The 11,045-nt window shown below is 42.0% G+C and overlaps 1 protein-coding gene across 1 annotated transcript; it reads right to left on the bottom strand.

The window, feature by feature from the left end:
- Window positions 1-3,082: 3,082 nt before the first annotated feature.
- Window positions 3,083-4,195, bottom strand: LOC122060604. The gene is made up of 3 exons (XM_042623737.1): window positions 3,940-4,195; window positions 3,599-3,786; window positions 3,083-3,511 (listed from the first exon to the last, which is right to left on the bottom strand). The coding sequence occupies exons 1-3, from the start codon at window positions 4,193-4,195 to the stop codon at window positions 3,083-3,085; spliced, it is 873 nt and encodes a 290-aa protein (XP_042479671.1).
- Window positions 4,196-11,045: the final 6,850 nt, after the last annotated feature.

The following is an 11,045-nucleotide window of genomic DNA, read 5'->3' as shown; positions in this document are numbered from 1 at the left end:
TTAGGGAGGGCCAGGGTGGGTTCGGGTTGTTAGAGCCAAACTTTCACCCCTAATTGAAGGTGTGGAGGGGACGGTAGTTGTAAGCTTGGGGAATCTCTCAAGTTCAAGGGCGAGGGGTTCAAATTAAAGTTGGTTCTGGCAAGGCTCGAGAGAGCTCTACCATTGCACCAATCAATTGGAGAGAGAGAGAGAGAGAGAGAGAGAGAGAGAGAGAGAGAGAGAGAGAGAGAGAGAGAGGGCAGGGAGGGTTTAGGGAACAACTTTGGTGTGGTTCCGACTTCATTGCATGGTGCATGACCATACATGGCCATTGAGTGGAAATGAAAGTCTACGATGCACCCCCCAACTCCATCCAATGGCCATGTGCATGATTGTACATCACATCATACATGGTGTAAATTTGGTCCTGACAACTCGAGCCTACCCTGAGTCCAATAGGACCTAGGCTATCCTAAGGGCAGGTTAGGGTTGGGTCGGACGATGGGTTGAGGCCTAGGCCAATCCGTCCTGTCCCAACCCAACCTTGATTTTAACATGAATATATAATTTGTTTAATAGATATATATATGTGTGTGTATACAACTTCCCTCTAGACCTAGCTATTGTTGAAGCTACAACCATAAATGGATTAGACTATATATACATGCATTGTAACATAGGTTGTTCCCCTCATATGTTATGTTACAAGAATTGATTCAGTAACATGGTTTGTCCACCGTGTGTTCTGCAAGAATGGATCGGTATTAGTCAGAATCTTGACTCGATTCAGTGGCAAATCTCTCACTGCTCCAGGGAAGCAAACATCATTGCTAACTTCCTTGCTAAGAATGCGGCTAAAAATGATTCCTCGGTTATTTTCATCTCTTTCCCCTCATATATCAAGGATGAGATGATGCATGATGCTTTATCTAGACCTCGGTTCAAATTCCATAATTAGTGCCTGGGTTTTCCCTACTGATGGCAATGTCGAAGGTGGGGAATTTCCAGTTCCACTCTTGTAATTTTTTTCCCTTTTTCTGATTTCTAATAATAATAATAATAAAAAAAATAGAAGGGTTTTTTTTTTTTGCTAAAAGATGATTTTATTAGAAGAAAAAAGGGGGATACATCAAAAGCAAAAGAAACAAAATAGAAGTCGCCCGAGACTTCTACTTTCCACGAGATAGAGTTTAGAAAATTTTCCACGAGATAGAGTTCAGGAATAGGAGAATAGACACCCATTGTTGTAGCACAAACTATGGAATCTGGTACTTCTGCACTACAGCCACCACACTAGCATAATCGAACTCAACCCACACACCTCTTGCTCCTAATTTTTTGCCATTAGCAGCCCCTCCAAGACCTCCTCAAACTCAGCTACGAAGATTTTCTTGATGCCTAAGAAAATGTTGAACGAGTTGCATACCTGGTCTTCATTGTCGCGAACAATGCCACCTGCACCTACTCTTTCTGGATTCCTCAGAGAGCTCCCATCAACGTTGATTTTAATCTAGTTCGGAGGAGGTTTGCACCAATGCACTTCTAGAGGGGGAACAAAATTAGGGGGCTCAATGTAACCCAATTTCCTACAACATAATATGTCATTGATACTCTTCACCTCTCCCTTCGATCTACCCAAGCACACTGCCCAAGCTCCTAGTGAATAAATTCAAAAATATTGGCATCTGTTCTCGCCTTATCCTCATGGCTCTGTCTATTCCTATCCCACCAGATATTTGCAGCAATAATGGAAAAACTCATTAACTATGGGATTTTTAAGTTTAAAAATCTTGCCTTGGACTTCCACCACTTGAGCAGCCCTTCAACAGATTGATGCACTGGCCAAGAAACCCGGAAGCATGGGTAGAATTTTTCCCATATGCAAATTGAATAAGGGCAGTGAAGAAAAACATGATCAATGCAGTCTTCATCCTGGTTGCAAAGGAAGCATCTAGATGCTAGCAGAATGCCTTTCCCTTTAGTCAGGTCGTCTGTTGGGAGCCTCCTGTGGGCAAGTTGTCACCCTAAGGTAGACTACTAGGGGGAAGCCCTTTCCTCCAAACCAAGGAGAATGAAGAAATTTTAGAGATTTTTCCCCAATTTCTTCCTATGCAGAAGCCATGGAAAAGGTTCCCATAGGCGACAACTTCCAAGCACATACGTCCTCCATCTGACAAGGGGAAAGGCTGATCTCCTTAATAGTTCTAAACATGTTATTTAGAAGATCAGAACTCACCACTGGAAGGTTCCATTTCCCATCTCGGATAAACTCACTCACTTTGGCATTGGTGTTGAGGGAAGAAAGGTCCACAATCTGAGCCTCCTCCAATAGAGATTTAGGGCCCCACCACTTATCCTTCCAGAAGTTGGTCAAATTACCGATGCCAGTGACCCACCTCTCATTCTCTTCCACAAATTCCCAAGCCTTCCGAATCTCCAAGGCAATAGAGGAAGGCCTACTACCTTTGGAAAACTTACCACACTTCTTAATGAACATGGCTCAAAGGAAGGAGCTAGCAACCGACTTCCCATGCTCTATTCTCAAAACCATCTTACTTAACAATGCCTTGTTTGAGTCTCTTAGCTTCCTGATCCCTAGACCCCCCACCTCTTTGGGCTTGCACAAGGTATCCCATTTCACTGTAATCGATCTCGTAGTATCCAACTCCCTGGTCCAGATAAAATTTCGTATCCAGCTCTCCATAGTAGCTAGAAGAGAGGAAAGCCACCAGTGCACCTCAAACTTAAGAGTAGGAATACTAGAGATCACAGATCTGACTAGCCCAGTTCTTCTCGCCATTGAAAGGAGCTTTCCCTTCCACCCTGCAGGGTGCCCCTTTACTTTGTCCATGACAGACATTAGAGCAATATTTTTACTCTCCCCTAAAAAATTTCAACCCTTAAATATTTTGTAGGAAAGTTGCAACTCTGAATTCCCAGAGTGTTAGAGATAATCTGCTTCCTATCCGGGGCAATCTTTCCAAGGAAGAGCTTGCTTTTATCAAAATTAATGCATTGGCCTGAGAATTCTTGATATTTTGTTTGAAATCCTTTTAGATTATTGACATACCTCAGGGAAGCGTTGGTGAATATGAAAATATCATCAGCAACCAGAATATGCCCTGGAGTCAACACCTCTTGATCCTTGGATTGGCTTCATCTGATTCATCTGGATCAGCCTCGTCAACCCTTGAGAGAGCACTTCTTCTGCAATTATAGACAGCATTGGCGATATCGGGTCTTCTTGTCTAAGACCGCGCTCCACACCAAAGAACCCGTGCGGCCCTCCGTTAACAAGAATTGATATCTTAGTAGATATTATGATTTGGTGAAGCCATCCAATAAAATTCCAGGAAATTGTGTCATAAGCTTTTTTGGTGTCTATTTGTAGGCCCAAACCCCCTCCTCTAGTGGACGAGAACTTAATATTTGCAAGCTCTGACACCACGCTAATATTATTATGGATCAACTTCCCCTTCTGGAAAGCACGTTGCTCTTCAGAGATCAATCTGAGAAGAAGTAGCTCCAACCACTACGCCATCACCTTTGATATAATTTTGTAGAAGAAATTTCCCACGCATATTGGGAGGAAATTACCCAGAGTATCAGCCCCGTTCACCTTCAGGATCAAAACAAGGAAATTGTTATTGACCTCCTTAGGCATGAAACTCGAGCTGCAAAAATATCTCACTGCATTGCTAACTTCTCTTTCCACAATATGCCAACATCTTCTGAAGAAAGCCCCAGGGAAACTGTCTGGACCAAGCAAGCTGTCTGGGTCAAGCTCCCACACTGCTCTCTTTATCTCTGCATCGCCAGGAAGAGCATCAAGGTGAAAACAATCAGCTTGGTTTAGAATCAAGGGAATGTTGTCCAACAATTCATCATGCTACACCGTGGGGACAACTTTATGAAAAGTCTCATAAAAGTCTACTATGTGTTCCCCCAATTGGTTTAGACCTTCAACCGTGGACCTATCCTGGTTCTTAAGAAATCTAATGATATTCTTATTCCTCCTAATTTTAGCAGAGAGATGGAAGAATTTAGAGTTTCTAACACCAAATTTCAACCATCTAATCTTTGCCTTTTTAGCCCAAATTTTTTCATGGTTTTCCATGGCCTTAAATAGGGCTGTCTTGGCATCAGCCTCCAAAGCATAAAGTTGATCATCCATACCATTAGCATCAATTTGATCCTGAATCTGAGATAAACTCATCTTTGCCTCTTCCAGCGCCCTATCTAGATGAGGAAAAGCGGATCTCACCTAACTTCTAAGCACACCCTTAAGCTTTTTAAGCTTATTAACACGAACAAATATCGGAGCTCCCGAGATCCATTCCACCCAGGTATTCGCCACCACTCTATCGAAATCTTCATGGTAACTGGTGGAATCTAAACGGACAATTACTAGGCCTCTGATAGGCATCCGAAATAAGCAACAAAGAAGCATGATTAGAGCCAATGCATTGGAGAACATGTTGGGAGCAATCCTGAAAGCATGCATGCCAATCTTCATTACAAAAGCTTCTGTCAAGGACCGCACAAACATTCCCACAGTGCCAATTGTTTGTCCAGGTGAATTTACTGCCAATCGAAGGCACCTGAGTCAAGGTACACACATCCACCATAGCACCATATTCCGTAGCAAAGCCCAAGCTAAAGTTCCTTGGGCCACTTTTTCATGGGACTGGAGAGTGGCATTAAAGTCACCCATCAGCGCCCATGGGGTAGGAACCAGAGGGGAATCAGCCGCCAATCTTGTCCATAAGGATCTTCTCTCTACTCTGAAACTACTAGCATAAACAAACGTCACCTAAATCCGATTGAGACCCCAATTCATGGAGATTGTAATGTGTTGCTCGGAATTAAAGGCAACCACGGGCACACCCAAATTACGTTTCCATAAAATTTATAGGTTACAAATTCTGCTTGCTCTATTATTATAAATTACATCGCTATGAAAACCCATTTTATTAAAAAATAAATTTGGGAAAGCACTCATAACGATCATCGGCTCTGCAATAAGAAGGTATGGGTCCTTCTTCTTAATAATGTCACTCAAGCCACGCTTACCGGCCACCATCCACATTCCTCTGATATTCCAGAAGAGAATCTTCATAAAGTCACATTTGTAGCATAGCTTTACGATCAGACTTTGTAGCCTACCCCGTCATTGCGATGGACTTCCCTTTTCTTCTAGCCTCTCCCTCCACCCTACATCTAGCATTATCCAGGTCAGCAACCTCTTGGTGCTGGATAACCACCTTACCTCCCATAAAGTGAGATGGCACCATGTTCGATACAATATGGTCCTCAGCTCCCTATTCCTGACCTCTCACACCCTTGCACCATGTTCGATCACAAGAAGATGGAAGCTTTTCAATCAAGGCAACGGTCACAAATTCTTCTAGTAGAACCATTTTTTCCTTTGCTAGCTTTCCAACCAAGATTTGAAATTGATCAATTTAGTTCGAAATGGTGTCACTATCTTTTATAGTAAAATTTAGAAAGTTAGCCACCAAGTACTACTTTGAGCCAGCATCCTCAAGGGAGTACTCATTTACTAAAGCATTCCAAATCAAATACGCATACTCCAATGAACTATACACATGGTATAAGTTATTGGATAATGCATTCAAGATCCAATTTTTGCATTGGTAATCCGCTTGAATCCAAGCCACCCTTTTGGCCCCCTTTACAGGATCATTGTTTTTTTTTTGGCATGGGTTCAATCAAGGCAAATACCATTCCAATTTGGGCTAATGCAAACAACATCATTTGCCTCCACCGTTTGAGTTTTAACCTCCAAACTGCTCAATTTTGTCAAATTCAGTGATAATCCTCATCTTACCCAAATCCAGGATAAGATTAGTTACCGACGGGATAACATTTGTGGGAATTGAATCAATGGTAGAGAAATGAGGAATCCCCTTACCATTGAGGCTAACATGAACCCCACCTCCTTGGTTATTGATTGTTCCTTCAACAATGATGTTTGAAGGATTTCCTACATTGATGGTTCTATCAACAACATTGTTATTTAAAGCATCACCTATAATAGTGATTGAAGGACCATCATTATTGTTGGAGTCATCACCTCTGTTGAGGCTTGCATCTCCAAGATCAGCCATGGGATATTACAATGATCAATTACCTTAAACTTGTTGGAGAATTGTATTACAATTTCTTACAAAATACAAATTGCAATACAAAACTTTTGTAGTAGAAACTATGCTATTGTAGTGTTGATCCTTAGCTGAAATGAGATGAGGAAAAACTTGAAATAGATGTTGAATCACCACCACAAAAACTAAAGAAACTTCGAACATAATAGAGGTTGAGTTGCACTTGTAGTGCTGCCTTTAAGGTACTTGATGCCCTCTACTGCCAAGAGTTGTTCTGCACCTCTACCTCCAAGATAAAACAACCTCCCACTAGAAGATGAGGCAGTTCTTCTAATCCCTTCTATAGATCCAAAACCAACTCTTGCACCCTCTTGGATTACCCAAGAGTAACCTCCAACTAATGGCAAGTTAATTGGAGAATAATGTCAGATGGACATGAATTGGGAAATCCCAATCAATTCCTTAGCCCACCTCCCCACTCATGGTAGTGACCATGAATGGACTTTAGGGCATCCATATAATGACATTGATCATTTACCTCCATTTGGCAATAACCTATGGCATGAATTAAGAATTAATTTCATAAATGAAATTAATCCGAATCAATTCTCTTTGCTCACCTCTCCACTCATGGTAATGGCCATGAATGTACTTTAGGGCTCCCATAGGATGTTATTGATCCTTTTCCACTACCTTGACCCCAGGGTGACTTTTATCCCGAAAGTGGTGGGAGCTTCTTCTCTTGAGAAATATCACCCAATCTGCATGGGCAATTTCTTCTGTAAAATGATTTCAAAAATTCTTGCGTCAAGGTTAACTTTGCTTCTACCTCGTTTAACTTCTGAAGAACAGGGGTGCTTTCTAGAAAGGGAAGATTATTTCTGAAAATATTACCCTTGCCTCTGAGTTGGCTAATCTTATGCATTCTGCTATAATGGGTGCTGGCATGGCTCTTAAGCTTGATGTTCAAAAAGTTTTTGACTCTCTTTCCTGGGATTTCCTTTTTGCAACTCTAGAAAAGTTTGGATTCTCTTCAAAATGGATCTCCTAGATTCATCTTCTTCTATCCACTTCAAGGATTTCGGTTCTGGTCAATGGAGGCCCTGTGGGGTTTTTTGGTGCTAGTCGAGGGCTGCACCAAGGGGACCCCATATCTCCCATCCCTTTGATTTTGGCAAAGGAAGTCTTATGCAGAGGGCTCAGAAACCTTATCTCTGAAAGCAAGTTGAAGTCTCTGCCTGGGCCTTGAGGTGTGTCAACGCCTTCCCATTTTTATTTGCAGATGATATTTTTATATTTATGAATGCGTTTGCTATCTATGTAAAGAATCTCCAGGGCTTTCTATCCAAGTATCAGGATTATTCTAGTCAAAGGATCAACTTGGATAAAAGCAAGATTTTTTTTGGGAAGGTTGCCCCTCGCAGGAAACAATACATTAGTGACTTGATGGGTATTCAACCTGCTAACCTTCCTACAAAATATTTGGGTGTGGAAATCTCCCAAGGAAGAGTTAAAAAAAATCATCTTCTGCCGCTGGTAGACAAGAGAAAAATAAGCTAGCAGGATGGAAGGGAAAGCTTCTGTCCATTGGTAATTTCTGGGATTCCTATTCATAATTTCTCGGTCTATTGGTGGCCCCAATCTATCATCAAGACGGTAGAGCGGTGGATGAGGAACTTTGTGTGGTCTAGAGATATGGAAAAAGAAAATAAAATTGTGGTTAAATGGGAGGAAACTTGTAAGCCTAGGAGGGAGGGCAGCTTGGGGATCAGGAAGCTCCGTGATGTTAATAAAGCCTGTCTATGTAAGCTTGCTTGGAAAATAAAGCATGACGATTTGTTCATGAGCAGATTTCTCATGGCTCGTTTTGTATATAAAGATGGGTCCCTGAGAATGGGTTACAAATCTTCATCGATCGGACTAGGTTTGAAAAAAGTGAGGACGTTTGTCTTAGAGTTGGAGCGCTGGACGATTGGGAATGGTGCAAAGATCAACTTCTGGTTTGATAAGTGGCTGGACAAGAACTCTATTGCAAAGTCTTCCCAACTGGAAAGGAGTTTGTTCAAAGGTTCTGACTTGAAAGTATCTGACCTCATTGTAGATAATAGATGGCACTTCCCTCAGGTGGACTCTTCTTTCCTTTCCGATTTATTCAATAAAGCGAAACAGATTTCGCCTTCTCAGGAGAATGGTATATTTCATTGGAGTCTCACTTCTTCTGGTATTTTTTCTATAAAATCAGCTTAGGAGGAGATTCACAATAAAAACCCAAAAGTGGGCTGGTTTTCAGTGATCTGGAATGCCAAGCTTCAGCCTCGTCAAGCAACCTTTGGGTGGAGACTTGCTTGAAAAAGGCTCCCAATAGATGAAGAAGTGTGAAGAAGACGGATCCCTATTACATCTAGATGTGCTCTCTGTGAAAAAGCTGAACAGTCATCTTCTCAAATATTTCTTTACTATGAATATATCAGTCCAATGTGGGGAACTTTTTGTTCATATTTTAATACGAGATGGCCATCTTTTCTTTCTATCGATGATTCCCTCACTTGGTGGAAGCAAAAAAGTGAGTCTATGACTTTCAAATCAGCATGGATGTGTGGTGCCATTCTTATTCCTTATTTCACCTGGCTCGAGAGGAATGCAAGAATTCAGAGTGAGGAGAAAAAATTTTACAAGCAGCACTTCGTCATGGTCAAGTCTGAAATTAGTTTGCTCTCCCTGGTTCATTCAGGCAAGACTTGCTATGTGCTAGCAGAGTGGGTTTCTCCTAAGTGCGGAACGCGAGAAGTGAGATTATAGTGGTCTTTTGGTGCTCTCCCCCATCTTGATGGTTAAAGCTAAACACAGATGGTTGTTTTGTGGGAAATCCAGGGAAGGTTGGTATAGGAGCGATATTCTGAAATGACGAGGCTAGTATTACTTTTCATTTCAGAGCTTTCATTGGCCAAAAGACTGATTTTGAAGCTAATTATGGATGAAGCAGGAAGTCCTTGCTTTAGATTTTACAGATAGCAGTTGTGAGCCTCTGCTGATGGCAATGCCGAAGGTGGAACCTCTACTTATTTTTTTTCTCTCTTTTTTAATACAAATTTTGGATCTTCTAGCAAAATAAAGACTAATTTTGAAGCTGAGTTTATGGTTGTTATCCATGGTTTGGAACTTGCCAAATCTCAGGGGTTTCAAAATTTATGGGTGGAATGCGACTCGGTGTCCGTAGTGCTTCTCCTTCAAAAGGGTTTGGTTCCATGGTTCTTACGCCAAAGATGGTTGGCATAATTAAATTATTTGGGATCCATTCGGTGGAAAATCACCCACTGCTTCAAAGAAGTCAATTCTGTGGCTGATTTATTAGCAAAATCAGTTGCTAGACTCGAGATTTCAAACCCTGTTCTCTTGTGGCCAGCATCGGTGTCCACAATCCTCCACATGGATGCTACGAATCACCCTCGATATAGATTTGCTTATTGTTCTCTTTTGTTTGAGCATGTTTTTTATGTTGTAAGTCTGGGGCTCCTTGTCTCTTTTTCCCGCTGATGGCATTGCCAAAGGTGGGGAAAGTTTCTTTTAACCCCTTTCTTTGTTAGCGAGTTTCTCTGTACTTTTTTCATTTTTCATTCTTAATATACTCAACCTTCTTAGCGAAAAAAAGGAGAGTACTAGTGAGCATAATCATGAAAAGCTTACCTCTGAGTAGTCCTTTCCTTCTTCTTCATAGGATCGGATCCCTTGGAGTTCTTCTAGGAGACATCCCCCTATTTTGGCTAGTTTGGAGCGGTTATGGGATTGTGTCCCATTAGCTTCCTTCTTTGGTGGGGAATATCCCTCATCCTCTGAGGAATCATAGTATCCTTCTCGTAGAGAGATAGAATCCCTTTGCGACTCTGCCATGGAAGGAAGGCAGGATCTCCCTCGAATCTCAGGATCCAAGGTTACTTGCTTCACACGGATGCTCCGGGTTTCTATTTAAATAGGGTGAATGATTGGTTGCCATGTGTCAGTATCCCATTGAGTGGTGAGTTTTATGCATATCATGTAGCTTCTTCTTCTCCCCATTTAGACATATTCCTTAGGATTGCTCGGTGAGATTTACATTGAAGGTAGGGGTGAAAAAGGGTCGGGTTGGCTAGGTTTCTTAAAACCTTAACCCAACCCTAGGTCCTCAAAATTTAACCCAGACTCAACCCAACCTTGCTGGGTTCATGTTCAGGCCCAACCCTGTCGGGTTCATACAAACCCAACTTGACCCTAATTGACCTTATCAGAGCCAGATTGGGTCAGGTTGGGTCGGCTTGGGTTGACTCTGGCTTTTGCAGTGGTTGGATTAACCTCGTTTGACCTTTTTTTACTACTATCCTAACAGAAAAATAAAATACCAATAGGAGCCCTAAATTCTAATATAAAATTTCAGGGTTAAAAGTTTGGTCTGGTTGGGTTTGGTTGGGCCGGGTTGAGGCCTCAAACTAAGCTTGACCTAACCTTGACCTAGGTTAGGGTTTTTCAACCCTAACCCACCCTCAGGGTCAAAAAACTTGGCCCAATCCCTATTTCGATTCAGAGCTGGCCAAGATGGGTTCGGTTTGTCAAGGCCAAACTTTCACCCCTAATTGAAGGTGTGGAGGGGACAGTAGTTGTAAGCTTAGGGAATCTCCAGTTTAAGGGTGAGGGGTTCAAATGAAAGCTAGTTCTGGTGAGGCTAGAGAGATCTCTACCATTGCACCAATCAATTGGAGAGAGAGAGAGAGAGAGAGAGAGAGAGAGAGAGGGAGGGAGGGTTTAGGGAACGGCTTTGGTGTGGTTCCCACTTCATTGCATGGTGCATGACCATACACAACCATTGAGTGGAAATGAGGGTCTACGATGCACCCCCTAACTCCATCCAGTGGCCGTGTGCATGATTGTACATCATACATGGTGTAAAATTGGTCCTGACAACTCAAACCT

This window comes from Macadamia integrifolia, chromosome 14, assembly GCF_013358625.1.
Source record: "Macadamia integrifolia cultivar HAES 741 chromosome 14, SCU_Mint_v3, whole genome shotgun sequence".
In the NCBI taxonomy this organism is placed as follows: Eukaryota; Viridiplantae; Streptophyta; class Magnoliopsida; order Proteales; family Proteaceae; genus Macadamia; species Macadamia integrifolia.
This window is presented reverse-complemented; position numbering and strand designations above follow the sequence as displayed.

Excerpts from the sequence above, each read along its gene's own strand:
- LOC122060604 (XM_042623737.1), bottom strand. The coding sequence starts at position 4,195 with ATGAGTTTATCTCAGATTCAGGATCAAATTGATGCTAATGGTATGGAT. Across the intron at positions 3,787-3,939 it reads GGATAGGTCCACGGTTGAAG|AGATAAAGAGAGCAGTGTGG; the intron begins GTCTAAACCAAT and ends CTGGCGATGCAG. Across the intron at positions 3,512-3,598 it reads TCCTTGTTTTGATCCTGAAG|TGGTTGGAGCTACTTCTTCT; the intron begins GTGAACGGGGCT and ends GTGATGGCGTAG.